Raw genomic sequence first — 17,690 nt, 5'->3', positions numbered from 1 at the left:
TATTATTCTTTATTATCTCAATTTATTGTAAATCCTTTTTTTTAATGTTCTGCAACGTCAGTCATTTTCATGAAAAACCCCAATTGCCCGTTTTCAGAGGCGACCCGCTATTGATGTGTATATACTTATCGAGGCAACCGTCTCAGCTTCTTCTCACGGGTACGCGTCTGCTAGCCCGACATGGGCCATGTTTCGGCACCTCCGTGCCTGCTTCAGGGGCTACGGGTGGGGTAGTGCTGTGTCCTAGCAGGTACACAGTAGCTGTTTGCGTTTCCAACTATAAAGTTAGCACAAATAACTCTCATTCTGAATGCTTATCATGCAAAATCATTTTCAATATACCATTTGCACTCTGTTAAAACACTTACTTATGTGATGACCATACTTCTGCGTGGACGGCGCCAACTCTTCCGTGTCTGAGGCGCGCTTGCCTATTCTGAATGTTTTATACTTACCGCGGGATTCTACCCTGACTCTGCACCAAACCGAGACTAACTACGGTGTCTGTAATTGAAGTGATTAGCAGTGGCAGGGAACGCCTCTCGGGACTTATTTGGGAGACTGGACACTCCCATGTTCACTATTTCTTTCGCCACGGAGGCGTGTTTGGAATTAATTGTGATCCCACCCCAATTTAGTCAATGGTTTTTAGAAACGCCTCTGCGGACCTGGTGGGGGACTACTCACTCCCACGTCCGCTCTTTCTCTTAAGCCAGGGGGACGTGTCCGTTTTTACTGAAGGGCGTGTTCGTTTTTGCTATAGGGTGTAGTCCCGCCTTAATTTGTAGCTTTAGCTTGTTGTGATACTAAATGTTTTATCTGTGTCGAAAACCTTCATTTAATCAGCTGATTCCTCTTCTTTCTCCGGTATTGCGGCTCTCATTGCTGGGTCTCTGCTCACTGCGTAATGAAAATCTTCGTGTGTGTAAGTTGAATGAAATGCTACCCTCTGTGGTATTATTATTGATGTATGTATTGGATGCTGAAATAATATGTGTAAATGTGTGAGACCTACTCGTATCTGATGTCATGTTACTTGGCTCTGTGCTTATGGTAACAGTGGAGCATCACTCCTCAGATTTGATGTCGTGTTACTTGGCTCTGTGCTTATAGTAACAGTGGAGCATCGCTGTGCTTTAAGCAAAAACCATCCAGTCTATCTCGCGGTTAAGTCCATTAGGAGTGGTGGTGTTCCAAGTGTAGATAAATCTCTGCTCCATTTGTATGAGTTTTGAGTTCAGATCTCCACCTCTTGGATGTGACTGTACCTGGTAAATAACTGCTACTTGACGTTGCAGAAAATTAAAAAAAAGGATTTACAATAAATTGAGATAATAAAGAATAATAGACAGGGCGAAAGACAAGGGCACCCACCAAATGGGCTGTCCTTTAACATAGCCACCGTACATAAGTAACACCAGAGCACAAGTGGTCCCTTGTATTGGTGTAGGTTGATGAATTAATTGTATCAGTAGCATGGGATCTTCTTAGTGTTTGGGTAATTGCCAGGTTCTTGTGGGCTGGTTTTGTCCTCTGTTGGAAACAGGATGCTGGGCTTGATGGACCCTTGATCTGACCCAGCATGGCAATTTTTTATGTTCTTACTAGAACCCTGCTACAGGCATGCTCCATGGTTCAGCTTCCAAGAAGAAAAAAAAAAAAAAACCTACCTGGTTTTCACCCATATTATTTGATACAACAATACATTTGTTCATGTATATCATAGAACATAGAAACATAGAAACATAGAAATGACGGCAGAAGAAGACCGAATGGCCCATCCAGTCTGCCCAGCAAGCCTCACACATTTTTTCTCTCATTCTTATCTGTTACTCTTAGCTCCTTGTTCTATTCCCCTTCCACCCCCACCATTAATGTAGAGAGCAGTGATGGAGCTGCATGCAAGTGAAATATCTAGCTTGATTAGTTAGGGGTAGTAGGGGCAGTAACCGCTGCGATAAGCAAGCTACACCCATGCTTATTTGTTTTACCTAGACTATGTTGTACAGCTCTTGTTGGTTTTTTTTTTCTTCTCCCCTGCTGTAGAAGCAGAGAGCCATGCTGGATATGCCTTGAAAGTGAAGGAGCAGGCACATTTGGTTGGGGTAGTAACCGCCGTAACAAGCCAGCTACTCCTCGCTTTGTGATTGCGAATCCTTTTTTTTTTCTTCACCCCTGTCGTTGAAGCTATGCAGGATATGCGTGAAGCATCAGTTTTTTGTTTTTGTTTTTGTTTTTTGTTTTTTTCCCCCTGCCGTTGAAGCAGAGAGCTATGCTGGAAATGCGTGGTGTATCAGTCTTTCTCCCATGCCGATGCAGCAGAGAACCATGCTGGATATGCATGGAAAGTGAAGTATCAGGCACATTTGGTTTGGGGTAGTAACTGCCGTAACAAGCCAGCTACTCCCTGCGTTTTGAGTGCGAACCCTTTTTCTTCTCCTTTGCCGTTGTAGCAGAGAGCTCTGCTGGATGTGTGAAGTATCAGTTATTCTTCTCCCCTGTCATTGAAGCAGAGAGCTATGCTGTATATGCATTGAAAGTGAAGTATCAGGCATATTTGGTTTGGGGTAGTAACCGCCGTAACAAGCCAGCTACTCCCCTCTTTATGAGTGCAAATCCTTTTTTCCATTACCTCTTGCTGTTGAAGCTTAGAGCGATGTAGGAGTCACAGTAAGCATGTGTATGTTTATTTAATAAGGGTATTGTGTCAATAGCCATCATTCTGGCGAGTCACCCACTCTTCATTGGCGGCCTCTTGACTTTATGGATCCGCAGTGTTTATCCCACGCCCCTTTGAAGTCTTTCACAGTTCTGGTCTTCACCACTTCCTCCGGAAGGGCATTCCAGGCATCCACCACCCTCTCCGTGAAGAAATACTTCCTGACATTGGTTCTGAATCTTCCTCCCTGGAGCCTCAAATCGTGACCCCTGGTTCTGCTGATTATTTTCCTACGGAAGAGGTTTGTCGTTTTTGGATCATTAAAACCTTTCAAGTATCTGAAAGTCTGTATCATATCACCTCTGCTCCTCCTCTCCTCCAGGGTGTACATATTTAGATTCTTCAATCTCTCCTCGTACGTCATCCTATGAAGATCCTCCACCTTCCTGGTCGCCCTTCTCTGTACCGCTTCCATCTTGTCTTTGTCTTTTTGTAGATACGGTCTCCAGAACTGAACACAGTACTCCAGGTGAGGCCTCACCAAGGACCTGTACAAGGGAATAATCACTTCCCTTTTCTTACTCGATATTCCTCTCTCTATGCAGCCCAGCATTCTTCTGGCTTTTGCTATCGCCTTGTCGCATTGTTTCGCTGTCTTCACATCATTAGACACTATCACCCCAAGGTCCCTCTCCTGCTCTGTGTACATCAGCTTTTCCCCCCCCATCGAGTACAGTTCATTCGGATTTCCACCACCATATGCATGACTTTGCACTTCTTGGCATTGAATCTCAGCTGCCATATCTTCGACCACTCTTCCAGTTTCCTTAGATCCCGTCTCATTCTCTCCACTCCTTCCGGCGTGTCCACTCTGTTGCAGATCTTAGTGTCATCCGCAAAAAGACAAACCTTACCTTCTATCCCGTCTGCAATGTCGCTCACAAAGATATTGAACAGGACCGGTCCCAACACCGATCCTTGCGGCACACCACTTAAAACCGCTCTCTCTTCAGAGAAGGCTCCATTTACCATCACACATTGTTTTCTGTCCGTCAACCAATTTGCAATCCAGGTCACCACATCGGCACTCACTCCCAAGCTTCTCGTTTTATTCACCAGTCTCCTGTGCGGAACCGTATCAAAAGCTTTGCTGAAATCCAAGTAGATGACATCTAGTGCTCTTCCTTGATCCAATTCCTTGGTTACCCAGTCAAAAAAGTCAATCAAATTTGTCTGACAGGATCTTCCCCTGGTGAATCCATGCTGCCTCTGGTCCATCAATTCTCCAGACAAAGGTTAAAGCAGTGATACTTAAAACAGGAAGCTAAGGAGACACTGGTGTTCTCTTTAAGACCCTCAGCATAACTTTTATATCATAGAATGTCCACAGCATGAAAAGCAAGTTTGCTTACTATAAACAGAGTTCTCTGTAGACAGTAGGGGGATGTGCATTGTTGGGCCATTGTTTCATTCATTCATTGCAGCCATACGAGCATACATAGCGGCTGTATAGTAACATGCATAACTCGTTAAAAATAAACACATGTACCATAAATCTGCTAGGTGCACGCATATGGCCACAACTAATGAAACGAATGGCCCAATGAACGCACATCCGTAGTAGGCAGCAGAATTAGCCATGAAATGTGGATGCTGTCATTTGACAACACCAAACGGATGCTTCTCTTAGCTCAGAAAGGCTAAGTACAAGCAGAGATGCACTGCAAGTTTAAATCCTGCGTGCAGGTGCATGCATATCATTTACGGCACCCCTCCCACGTGCACTATGGCTAGGGTTTTAACAGCTTTTACCCGTGAATGAAGGTGGATTTTAAAACATACTCGCGTGAGGGAAAAACAGTTTTTCCAAATAGTCCACCAGTTTGCTCAGTTCAGATCAAGATCTTCAGGACCCTTCTGATTCCTCATCCTACAAGCCCCCCACTTGACCCCAAACCCTCACACATTGCTAAAACTCAAGATCTCCAGACTTGCTCTTCATCAGGACCAGAAGTAAAGTTACGTGGATAACAAGCAGATGCGCGCCATTGAAAGGTTTTTTTTTTAAAATGCGGGCTTTTGCACGTAGCCCCACCCCTTTTCCACCACCTTCTTGATGCATGCATGGGTATGTACGTGCATGCTTCTTAAAATGTGTTCACGCGAGGGCCGCATATGCACGTATGTGGCCGTATTTGCATGAGCAATGCTTTTAAAATCGATTTGTATGTATGGGAGTTCCCAAGTAGACACTGCCTTGTGAGCTCCTCAGTTGACTGTAGAGCTTAGTGTTAGCTCAGTAGTCGACTCTCCAAGGAGGTGGGGCCTGTATTAAGCATGGCTAATTCATCCTGCTGTCTACAGAGAACCCCATTTATGGTAAAAGCAAGCTTACTTCCTCCATTGAAAGGCAAGACTGAATTAGCTATGACATGTAGGAGTCCCAAGCTGAGGGTTGCAGTGGAGCAACTGCTGTAAAAGCAACTCAGACCATCCCATTCCATCCCGCCTCAAGTTCTGCTGCCCTCCCTGCCTCATGATAGAACCGCCCGCTTTCATCCAGCAGGTGTTGGCGTGAGTCCTGGGAGTCCAGAAAGAGGAATATGTAATAGGATTACTTAGCATGAGTATAACTACCCTTTGGTAAATTCAATGTTCTCGCATGACTGCAGTAACTAAGAATATGCAGAGGCACAGGCCTTAGGTTAAAGGTTTACTTTCTCTCTAGCACAGCTACAGCCAGACAGGTGTCTGAGGTTATAGGTTAACATGTCCCTGACACAATTAACATGCCCCAACAGAGAACATCCAGTGTGCTACATGGCAGAAAGCTGCCCTGAGGATTTCAGGGGTAGGAAATAGGCAGCCTCCCTGAAACAGTCATAGGCTACACAGCATAAAATAAAAGACCGACTCAGACAAGTCAGAGAGGGAGAAGAAAAACGACAGATATGCTGCGACCCTGCACTCTTTTATACATATGGGATGGTACACTGTATTGCTATTATTCCTACTATATACAGTTCTTTTTGCATTACTTTCATAACCAACCACATAGAATACATTTCTATTGTCCTGGGATCTGCTGTTCCGGTTGGTTGTGAGAGTCTTGTTTGCAGTTCATGGTGTGAAGTACACTGAAGCCTGACAAGAGAAGGCAGCTGCTGGATTCTGGCCCCTTTGTGTTCATGTCTGTGTTTACTGCACCCACACACAGCATGCATTGGAATAACCCCTCTACCTCTAGGTCGTTCGGGTCTAGCCACCACTGGAGTGACCCCTTCATTTTCCTACTGAAGGCGAGCTGCTGTCATGTGACTGAGGACAACCAACATTTCCCTGGCTGGGACATGATCCTTCTGTAGAAGTCCTTGGATCAAGGTTCAAATGCAGCATATACTTGTTCCACCAGAAGAAACATTCTATCCTCCAGAGAGTCTATCCATGCCCCTATAAACTTGATTCTTTGGTCTGGGATTAGATTCAGTTTTGCAAACTTCACAGTAAGAGTGATGGATGGATATGCATGCACATGTATCTTTCAGGTCCAGAGCACACATTCAATCTCTTACATGAATGAAAGTAAAGATGGTTTGGAGGGAGTTCATTTTGAATTTCCCTCATAATGAGTCTCTCAGATCATACCTGAAATGCCCACTTCCATATTTGGGGGGTTTTGGCTTAATGAATTGCAACACAGGCAGGATGATTTTCAAACAAATGCATGGCAGCATATATGTGCGTTAATGGTCGCAAGCAGATCTACACTAGCATTTTATAACTCGCCTATATGATATATGTGGGGTTTCTTTTTATAAATTATGCTTATCTCTACCCCACCGCAAATGTGTGTTTGTAGGCTTACGTGCAAATACATGCCATGCACTGAAACCATGTACATCAATGCATTAGAGCACGCATACTTTTCACACATTCTATTTATTTTAAAAACTTGTATCCCACTCTATCCGCAGCTCTAGGAGGGTAACAAAAGTGAAAGTTTACAAATCATTTACATAAAAAACCCCCCAAAAGAACATGAAATCAGAGAAGAAAAATGCACGAGTTCATAATCAATAAAAGTTATTAATGCTTAGCTTTTAAGCATTAATATATTAAAAAAATATATATGTGTATGAAATTCTCATAAAAGTAAAGTAAGATTTACTAGTCCAAGTCCTGATTTATGCGTGTAAGTTGGCCAATTTTTAAACATGCGCAAGGTAATGAAATGAATCAGTTTATCAATTAGTCCACAAGCTTGCCTAGTCCACCAGGTCATTGAGACCTTCCTGGTTCTTCAGCCTAAACCCTCCTCCCCTGTTCACCCAGGCAGTACCACACAATAAACACATTTAATACCATTTATGCCCAAAACTTAGGTGTAAAAATACGTAAGTTGACAAATGTACACGCATGCTTGCCCCATCCAGGAACACCCCTAGACTGCCCCTTTTTTATGCATGTGCGCATGCAAAACTGAAAACATGCATACTGTTTAATTTTATAAAATACGGACTATGCGAGTAGACGTTATGCATGTATCTGCTAGTTTCCACATGCATGTTTTGAAAATTCACCCATATGGTTTTTGGAACAGTGTCAGCATTTTATTACAGGCCCCAGTGGTTAAAGCAGCAGCTGAGTTCTAATTCTGCATCTTCTACTGAAGCTCACCGTGAGCTTGGGCAATGCCTTTAGGTATAAAACTTACATTTTAAGCCCTGTGGGGATAGGGAAATGCCGACAGTACCCAAATGCAATCCATTTTGAAGTGGCTGACCAGTCCCCAAAAGGTCGAAAATAAAATCAGAAATTAATCACATGCAACATCTTGTAGCTGCGAGATTATTTTGGTACACTCCTATAGCAGCAGCAGCAGCGAGTCTCCCCCACAATATGCACCAAAGGAACAGGGCATGGAGAGAAAATGCCAAGCCAGCCTCTAAAAACACTCCATTTCTTAATTCATTGAAATAAAATAAGGCTGCCTCTAATTTTTTTTTTTTTTTTTTTACCACAGCTATTACACATATATTCCCCAAACACCTTATTTTTAAATTTATTTTCAATATTGTTTAGACTTCCTCACCATAAAAAGAGAACAGTATTTATATGTCTGAATATCACAAAGCTTATCAAACTTCAGGATTAAATGGGAAAACCTTTTTTCGGGCTGAGATCAGAGTTGTTGATAAAGCATGCATCACTGACTAACCATAATTAGAGTATCACAAGGATATAAGGGAAACAAAAAAAGCCTCACATCTATAATCCATGTGACATGAATAACCTTAATAGCAAAACCCTAATATTTCTAGCTCTCTGTCCAACTCTCAACACTTACCATTTAATCCAAAGGCAAGTGGCAATTTGTTCAGTAGCTAAATATCAACGTCTGGGTCCACAAGACATCAAAAAGATTTCAGGAGGAAGTTGTCATTTCTCCACTGAAGGAGCACAGATTACTGCGATTCAATACATGGTACACAGTTTGGCTTGCACGGCCATAACACACTTGTAGCTTATCTTTAATTTGTCATTTCTGAAAACACATGGGGCAGCCGGCTTATGTTCTAAAGCAGTTGATAATACTCCAGCCTCTTACAGGAAGGTCAAGAAATGGAATGTTTGGAAAGTGGGGACTTTTCCTATTAAGAGCTCAGGGTAGAAATTAACCAGTTTTATTGTAATGCATTACAAGGAGAGCTGTTCCCGAGTATATCAGAGCTGTTTCTTAAAAAGTTAGCCTCTGCCAAATATTTTATACACTTGTCAAAACTCACAAACCAGTTTCCACCTATTCCAGCTCCCTCTTTACAACTGTCAGCTATTTCAGTATCCACCCCCTCGCTCCTTGTGAAAGCACACACCAGATGGCAAATATTTTCCTAGTAGTACCCCTCTTGCACATCTTCCTGTTTACTACAGGTGCAGCTTGTCTTTTAAACACATTTAAGCAACATGATTTTCTATAATGCAAGAATCTTAACTAGTCAGCAGAGTGGCTAAGCTATCTGTTATAAGCTACATTTGGCTATTCATATTATTTACTACTGTCCCATATCTTCTCCTAACGAAAGTCACAAACTCCTCATTTTAGACCCATTATTCCATTTTGTTTGCCAATGTTCTTCCACGTTTGTGTAATATTCTGGAAGGGTGGCAGCACATTTCCAGAATCAGGACCAATATTGTTGAGGTCTTTGCTGATGAGTGGACTGTCGCTGGCCAGAAAACATGTAAACTCCCTTACAGTTTGCATATGCTTGTCAATGTCTGGTGGCAAAATGCTTGCAAGACCATGGAGCCACAGGGTTGGTGCTGGCTTCAATATTCTGCTTAGGATATGCATCCCATTGTTCAGTTACTTAACACCACTAACTAAGCCACAGATAATATAGCAGGTTGCAGCAAACATGGCTGTAAGACTAGCTCAGCATGGTTCCTATACAGGACTGGCCCATCCATTAGGCAAACTAGATGATCACCTAAGATGGCCAAAACCTTGGGAATGGCAAAATACCACGAGCACAAGGCCCAATGCTGCCGGTACAGTTCATTCCACCAGCAGCTGTAGAACAGAAAGAGACTAAAGCTGCTGCATCAGAAAGGGGAGAGAGAGATATACACACACAAGGTGAAGAAAGTGGACATGCTGAGTGGGCAGATAGGGGCTGGAGAGTATGTGTGTGTCTACTGGGAGGATGAAAGTAGGGCGAAGAGAAGATATGGACAATGCAAAAAGAGACAAAAATTCGGACGATGCTGGTGCAGTGGACATGGAGGGAAGAAGGTAAAATACTTTGTGGGAAGAGATGTTGGGCAGAGAGGTAAAAGAGGTAAAGAGTGAAGTAGAGATCAACGGGGTGCTATGGCAGAGCCAATGCTGCCAAAGAAGGGATGTGTGTGAGAGAGCCGCTGTCGCTGGAAGGAGGGAGCACTGTGCTGGAGCTACCACCAGCAGGTAAGCGGAATATCAGCTTAGTGTTTATAGCAGCAAATTAAGAACCAGGGAAGGCAGGGTTCAAATCCGGATGATACTGTGTGACCTTGGGAAACTCACTTCACCCTCCACTGCCTCGGGTACAAAAAAAACAACTTACAGGCCGATGCAATTTCATGCACATAAAAAACATGCATCCAAAGTGGTCGCGCATTTTTTGAATGCATGCACATCCACCTCTCCTGGGCGTTCGATGCAGTATGCAAATGACCCGCCATGCTAAAAAGTGATGCTCAATGGATAATTTGTGCGTCCTTAACACTCTGCATCGGGCGCCCAGGAGAAGTGGCTGTGCGTCCACAAGGGTCTGGCCAGAGCTCCCTCCCTAATCCCTGGCAGGACTGTTCCTGATTGTTCCTTTTCACTGACAAGTGTCAGTGAAAGGACCAATCCCCTTTCAGGATAGCCTTCTGAAAGGGGATTGTTTAAAAGTTACATTTAGGTTTTCATATTCCGCTTTTCAGCACTTCAAAGCTGATTACATACAGGTACCAGAGGTATTTCCCTGTCCCCACAGGGCTTACAATCTAATTTTGTACCTGAGGCAACGGAGGGTAAAGTGATTTGCAAAAGCGGAGTTTGAACCCTGGTTTCCTGGGTCATAGCCCACTACTCTAACCACTAGGCTACTGTATGTAAATGAAGCAGTGAATTAATATTAAGTGCCCTGTGTATGCATGTTACCAAAAGAGACACTCAATTTATGAGTGACTGTTTTATCCAACAGCAGCTAATTTACTGGCACAATACGCACGCACAATATATACAACCCTGAGTGTGTGAATTGTGGGTGTATATTGTGTGCCCCGAAATTTTTTTTTTTGTCATTGACATTTTTTTGCATGGCGCTGCTTTCTATGGTTCTTTCTATTTAGTATCATGACAATACCAAGTAGGACGAACCTCAGAAAAGGTTTTTTTTTTGTTTTTAAGTTGAGCCCTTAACATGCAGGAAGACGTTACGCCTGTTCTGGGCAGGTGTAAAATTTGATGGGTTAAAAAGAGCGCCTTAGGCGCATGGGGATTTTTTACATTGCAGGTTAACAGCTAATAGCCTCATCTACATGAAATTTACAAGTGAGGAGTGCTATTAGCTACGTGCGTTTTGGATGTGCTAATCCAATTATTGCATCGGGGGTTATGGATACACGTCCAAGTGCTTGTTAACCTGTGCGCTTTGCTCAGCGCATGATATTGCATCGGCCTATTAGATTGTAAGTCCTCTGGGGACATTGTTAACTAATGTCAGGGGGGTGAGATGGCCTAATACCCTTGCACTGGCTTTGTTCCTAGATGAGATTTATTTAAAAGTAAATATTTAACAGGTATAGCAGACAGCCATGCTAAGCGGATTACAATATAATTCATAAAGTTTGTTTACTGTAAACAGTGTTTTCTGCAGATAGCAGGATGAATTGGCCATTATCTGTGGTGATGTCATCCAGCAGCACCAAACTGATTTCTCTCCCATCTAGTAGAACTAAGAACTCTACTGAGCATTGACTGAGCTCCTCAGTCAATATCTAAGTTAATTCTACCTATGTAATTGACTCTCCAGGGAGACGGGTGGGTATTCCATAGCTAATTCCTCCTGCTACCCATGGAAACACTGTTTATGGTAAGGAAACTTGCTTTTTCTGTAGATAATTAGCTATTACATGTGGAGAGTCCCAAATTGAGGGCTGCAGCAAAGAACTTACTTAGTAATCTACCCAGACCCCACCATGGAGAGCATACTACAGAGAAAAAAATTTATGCAAAACTGCTTGTCCAAACTTACTGTCAGTCTTTTGGAGGTTATCAAGACAGTATGAAAGTATGAACTGAAGACCAAGTTGCAGCTTTGTAGATATCTTCAATGGGTACTTTTCAAAGATCAGCCTTTACAGAGTCTGTAATTTGCAACCCTGCTAAGGTGTAATAGTGGTGAATGCACTCAGCCAAATAGATAAAGTATGCTTGGCAACTGCTGCTCCAAGTCTGATGGGGTCATATGAGACAAACAGTTGGAAGTTTTGACAACACGGTTGAGTCTCTTCTTGTAATTTGCTAAGGCCCGTTTGTAGTCCAAAGTATGAAGGGCTTTTTCTCCTTCATGCTCATGGGGTCTTGGAAAGGACTGATTGATATGGAAAGCCAAGGTTACCTTTGGCAAAAACTTCAGATGGGAACAGAAAACCACCCTGCTGTGGAAGAATTGCATGTACGGAAGATAGTGGACAAGAGCTGAGTTTTCCGACTCTTCTAGCTGAAGTCACTGTGACAAGAAACACTACCTTCCATGTTAGGAACTTAAGAGAAGCTGACTCAAAGGAAGGCTTCGTTAGTTGGGAAAGGACCACATTAAGGTCCTGCGGAAAAGTTGGTTTTTATACCGGTAGCTTGAGATGCCACAGATCTTTCATAAAACTCCATATCAGCGGATGAGTAGAGATCGGTTTGCTACCCTATTGAATATGGTAAGCCGCTATAGCGCCGAGGTGTACTCACACCGAGAAAGGTGGCAAGACCTGCGTCAAAAGATGTAGCAAGTATCTGGAATTGCAAGTAAAGCGATCCAAAGCTGTTGGCACCACTGAATACCTATTTCATTTGAAGGCATAATTTCTTCTGGCTGAGGCTTTTCTAGCCAAGACTATTATGAACACGATTTCAATAGGTATGTGGAGATCCGTGATCACTGATCACTCAATATCGAAGCTATTAGGTTGAGGGCTGAAAGATTGGGATGATAAAGTGTCCTGTCTTTCTGGGTCAATAATGCAGGGTCTGTTCCCAGATGTGTGTGTGTGGGAGGGGGGGGGGGGGGCTGATGGAAAGTGGTACGAGATATGCATACCAGATCTGTCTGGTCACACCAGAGCTATGAGGATTAGCCGAGCTCAATCCTGCAGAACCTTCTACATTGATTTAGCGATATACAGTATCGGTGGAAAAGCACACATGAGACCTGTACCCTAACTAAAAAGGAAAACATTCTGTGACAGTCTGAGATCACTTGGCATAACCTTTTGTGATATATATATATATATTTTGCTAAGTGGCGACAGGTTTGCAGCTTGTTTGTTGTGTTTGTTAGGGTTAGGCAATCATTCAGGTAAGGGAAGACTTGTATCCCCTGGTGATGCAGATGAGCCACTACTACGAAAAGGCATTTTGTAAAGACCCTTGTTCACACACACCACAGGGGTTTTACTCATAATTCTCCAATGGTCACTAGAAGAGGGGGAAAATATTCTCTCAGTTGAGCTGTATTTTCCTCCAAGTGGTAAGCTGGAAAGTCTAACATAGGAACTGGAGGTAGGTTGATTCTTTGTATGACCGTAGGAGCTTTTCTTTCAGCTTCCTCCTGTAGACTCCTCAGAACATTAAAGTTGAAGCCCTCTAGAGCAGCGATTCTCAACCAGTGTGTCGCCAAGCCCCGGCAGGTATGTCGCGTCTCCCGGTGTCCCACTGCCCCGTTGTAGTTTCCTTCTCCCTTTTTCGAGCCCCCACTGCCAATTGGAAGCCTCCTTTCTTCCTACCCCCACTGCCCAATGGGAAGCCTCCTTCATTCTGCCTGAGTGGCTGGTGAGGCAGGCATCGCATAGCTCGGGAGTGGGGTGGGAGGAATGGAACTCTGTTGAACTCTGACGAAGCAAAGCCGCCACGGGAGCTCATCCCCGTGGCGGTGAAAAGGAAAACCCGACCCCAACGAAGCAAGGCTGCTATGGGAGCTCATCCCCGTGGTGGTGAAGAAGAAACACGACCCTGACCAAGGCCACCAAGGGAGCCCATCCCCATGGCGATGAAAAAAAGAAGGCCCACCAGAGTAAAGCAGGGGAGGAACTGGAGCCCATCCCTGCAGTGAAGGAAGAAGAGATTTTTGGTGAGAGCGTGTGCCTGTGGGTGTGAATGGGTGCCTGGGAGAGAGCTTGTGCTTGTGGGTGTGAATGGGTGCTTGGGTGAGAGCTTGTGTGTGTGAATGGGTGCTTGGGTGAGAGTTTGTGTCTGTGGGTGTGAATGGGTGCCTGGATGAAAGCTGGTGTGAATGGGTGCTTGGGTGAGAGCTTGTGTGTGTGTGGGTGTGAATGGAAGCCTGGGTGAGAGCTTGTGGGTGTGAATGGGTGCCTGAGCATTTGTGTGTGATTGAGAGCTTGTATATAAGAGAGCATGTGTGTGATTGAGAGAGAGACTGGTCAGGGAGGTGATGTGTTTCTGTGTGTGAGAGAGAGACTGGTCAGGAAGATGACTGGTGTGAGAGAGACAGAGATTGGTCGTGGGGTCTAAGTGTGTGTAAGTGACTGGTTGTGGGCGCTAAGGAAGAGGACTGAGGACAGAGCTTCAGCAGCCTTTGCTGCTTCTGGTGAGTGCTATTGGCCTGGAAGGAAAAGGAGTAGGAGAGTTGCCGGAGAGGGTAAATAAAGGTGGCTTTTAAAATTTATTTTTCTTGATTGACTGCCATTTTAATTGTTGGGTATTATGCGATGTCTGCTGTTTTGAAATATTATATTGATATTTGGACATGTTTTAATAATTTTTACAAGTTTTTAATTGTTGGATATTATTCTGTTCAGCAGCTGTTTTGTAACATTTTTAGTATAGTTTTACAATTATTTCTGTGTGGGGCTCTATAGCAGCTTGGCTTATTCTGTTTTCCCAATTGGAAATTTATTAGTGTTTAGGGCCTGGTTTAATAGTTGTATTTCTTAGATAAGGTTGTTACTGTTTGAGTGTGTTCCATAATACGGTGTAACTTTGTGCGGATTAGTTTGCGTGCATTATTGCACATCCTGAGAGTCTGTTAGGTGCTATATTTTCCTTTTTTCATTTCTTCAGGTTTGCACTGCATGCACAGTGGCTTTTTTGGTTTTCCATTCCAGTTTCTGTCTCCATATTTATAATTTGTGGTTTTTCTGTACTTGGTGAAGGTCAGTTCTGGATGTGTGACCGAGGTGAGGTATTTTACTAGCATGCAGACATTTGTATCAATCTTATTTGTTGTGTTTTCTCAATAGGATATGCATTACTGGTAAATTACTGTCTTTTCATAAGGAAGGCTGTTGTGCCTGGTAGTAATGGGAGTTTGTTTTGCTGTTACTGAGATGACATCAGAACCAGAATATCGTTTTTGTATGGCGAGTTGTACAGGGTAATGCCCTAGATCTGCTCTGCACTCATTGCTGGAGGTTGAGGGGATTCCTGTGGATGCAGAGTGCATGTTTACATTTAGCCCCATGATGGTCACATATTCAGTGTGTCACGCCCGGGAGAACCATCTGTCAGGTGTGTCCCGGCCAAAAAAAGGTTGAGAACCACTGCTCTAGAGGACTTATACAAACATGTACAAGGGGGTCCACAAAGCTTTGGACAGGTGTGCTTTACTATTGTTTTAAGTGCACTCCCTCAGGTGATCCTGAAGTACCTGGTCACACTGTGCCAGTTCCTAAAGACATAAATGAAACTCATCTCTCTGCTGAAAGAGAACTAAAATTAATACTACTTTGTTTTAGAAATACTAAACAGTTTTTACTCACGAGAGGTGTTTTTCATCAGGATATAGCCATCTTTAATGTAATAACCAAGTGAAATTCCATATCCAATCTGACAATACATGCCCTGATGCCCAGATGATTTAACATGACACTTTTTAGTATGATTTAAGAAGATGAACACAAGTCTATCTGCACAGTGCATTCAAGATAACTGAAGAACTGTAGAAGAAAAGAATTCTAATAAGGCAAGACTCTTATGCTGCAGTTTCTTACCCTAATATATTGTATTTAATCTGCCTACTAAATATTTGAACCTCATTACTGTGCTGCTTAACTATAATAATCTTCTCCTTGTACCTTTCATCCTGCTGTGTATATTACAAACAACTCGCATAAAATCTCAACATATTACTTTATACACATGTGCACTCGTATTGTTAATTTAGGATGAAATCAGGAAGAAAAACAAAAGCATTTACAGAAATCATATACAACACAAAACAAATGCATTAAAAAATTCAGCCAAGCGGCAAGTTAGTGATTTAAACCAGGCTTAATTAACCATGGGGTGGGGACTGTGGAAGCAGTATTGAAAAAAGCCTCAGAAAAGAAATTTACCTTTCCAGATTAATTCCTGCCCTAGATGCACTAGATAAGATGGCAGCAAGGGCTATCTTTGAAGGAGTGAACAGCAGACAAGCATCGGTTAATGCTACCCGATTAAGGAACTCATCGGCAGCTTTCCTCAGAACTTCCGGATTCTCCAGCATCAGATACCGCGTCTAGAGAGATGTACATGTGTTATTTTTAGCACTTTTACCCTAAACAGTTCCAAATCTACAAGAGGATTCTCTTTCCCAATAAATCCTCTTTGGCATGGCATGGTTCATAAGCTACTGCAAAACGTGTTTCACACCAAATTAATTTTTTCTGCATTATCAACCCTAGATCCCTGGGCAGTACAGCAGTGTTCTAATGCAGCCAATGCATTGTACCTTCGTATCCGTTCTGTTCTTCCTCACTGGAAGAAGAGACATTTAAAGGTTTTGCTCCCACAGGACACTATGAGGTTAACTGAATGGGAAACAGTATTTTGGATCATATTTTTCTGATACGATAACACCCTCCAATTGTTTTTAAACTTTGGCAGATTTTACACAGTTCTACAACATTTGAAAGCATCAGAGCCCTGGAGAACGACACTACCAGGAAAATTGAATCAGTCCAGATTCCTGAGTTTTGCATCCCTGATGGAGACAGAGAAAGTTTTACTGACCCTGCTACATAACCCTGAGTGCCACCTGCAGTCCCTCAATACTGACGTGTACCCACGCAAAATCATTATTTCTATACAACAACTTGATTGTCAACCAATTCTTAACTTCCCTCCAAGAACTGATGGATGGTGACCTCTTTAGAAGTCTAATTTAAACCAACAGCTTGAACCCAATTAACAACTCTGCATTCCACGCCAAGAAAAGAACGAGCAGATGACTCTCCTTCTCCACAGACTGGGCAGGTTCTGGACTGATCTATAATACTACAGGAATGAAAATTAGTAGGGAAGAACCAATTTTTCTTTCCCTGAATGTACCTAGATCAGTCCAGATTCCTGGGATGTATCTAAGCTTCCTAACCTGGGTGGGACCTGGAGAGGCCGCTCACAGATCACTCTCACTAAAGGTCCTGGAAGCCAGATCCCCAACATCCAAATGAAAGTGCCTGGCGAAAGTGTGCAGCGACTTTCAAGTCGTGCCCTGCAAGTCTCCTGTGGAGAAATCTGCTGAGCCTCGGCCCACGAGGCTGCCTGAGATTGCATCAAATGGGCTCTCAAACCTTCAGGAACCGGTCGAATCTTAGTTATATAAGTCGAACCAATCGCCTCCTTAAGCCAATACGTGATAGTGGCTTTAGAGGCTTGACAACCTCTCTTCATCCCACTTACCTTCTGATACCTCAACAAAGCTCGCCACACATCTAAGAGCCTAAGGTCTCTTGCGTGAGGTTCGGAGGAGAACAACTCCGGAAAAGCTGGAAGCCCCACCATTTGATTCACATGAAACAATGAGACCACCTTAGGCAAAAAAAGAATGTACCATACGCAATGAAACCCCCAAGTCCGAGATCTGAAGGAAAGGATCCCGGCAAGATAAAGCCTGTAGCTCCAATATTCTTCTAGCTGAATATTCAGCCACTAGGAACACTACCTTAAGGATAAAGTCCTTAAGAGTTGCTCTCTTTAACAGCTCAAAGGGAGCCTCACACAAACCTCTGAGCATAAGATTAAGGTTCCAGGACAGGCAAATTCTCCTTACCAGCGGATGCAAATTCTTTGCCCCTTGGAGAAAATGTAAAAAACATCTGACTGTATTGTCAGAGGAAAGCCCTCTTCCTTACCCCGAAGACAACAGAGAGCCGCCACCTGGACCCTGAGAGAGTTAGAAGCCAGAACTTTGACCATACCCTCCTGAAGAAAGGACAAAATATGAGACACTAGCTTTGAGAGCTTGTACCTCATTAGCAATACACCAGGTCTCAAAAACCTTACAAA

General features: G+C 43.3%; 1 protein-coding gene across 3 annotated transcripts in view; it reads right to left on the bottom strand.

Moving 5' to 3' along the window:
- The window catches only part of CCNH (cyclin H), a 62,637-nt gene that overhangs the window by 16,458 nt on the left and 28,489 nt on the right, over nt 1–17,690 (bottom strand). For all 3 annotated transcript variants that reach the window (XM_029573667.1, XM_029573674.1, XM_029573657.1), the window contains exon 5: nt 15,758–15,921. In XM_029573667.1, the coding sequence (XP_029429527.1) occupies nt 15,758–15,921 (164 nt within the window). The remainder of the gene's footprint in view (nt 1–15,757; nt 15,922–17,690) is intronic.

The sequence above is a fragment of the Rhinatrema bivittatum genome, chromosome 1, assembly GCF_901001135.1.
Source record: "Rhinatrema bivittatum chromosome 1, aRhiBiv1.1, whole genome shotgun sequence".
NCBI classification, from domain to species: domain Eukaryota; kingdom Metazoa; phylum Chordata; class Amphibia; order Gymnophiona; family Rhinatrematidae; genus Rhinatrema; species Rhinatrema bivittatum.
This window is presented reverse-complemented; position numbering and strand designations above follow the sequence as displayed.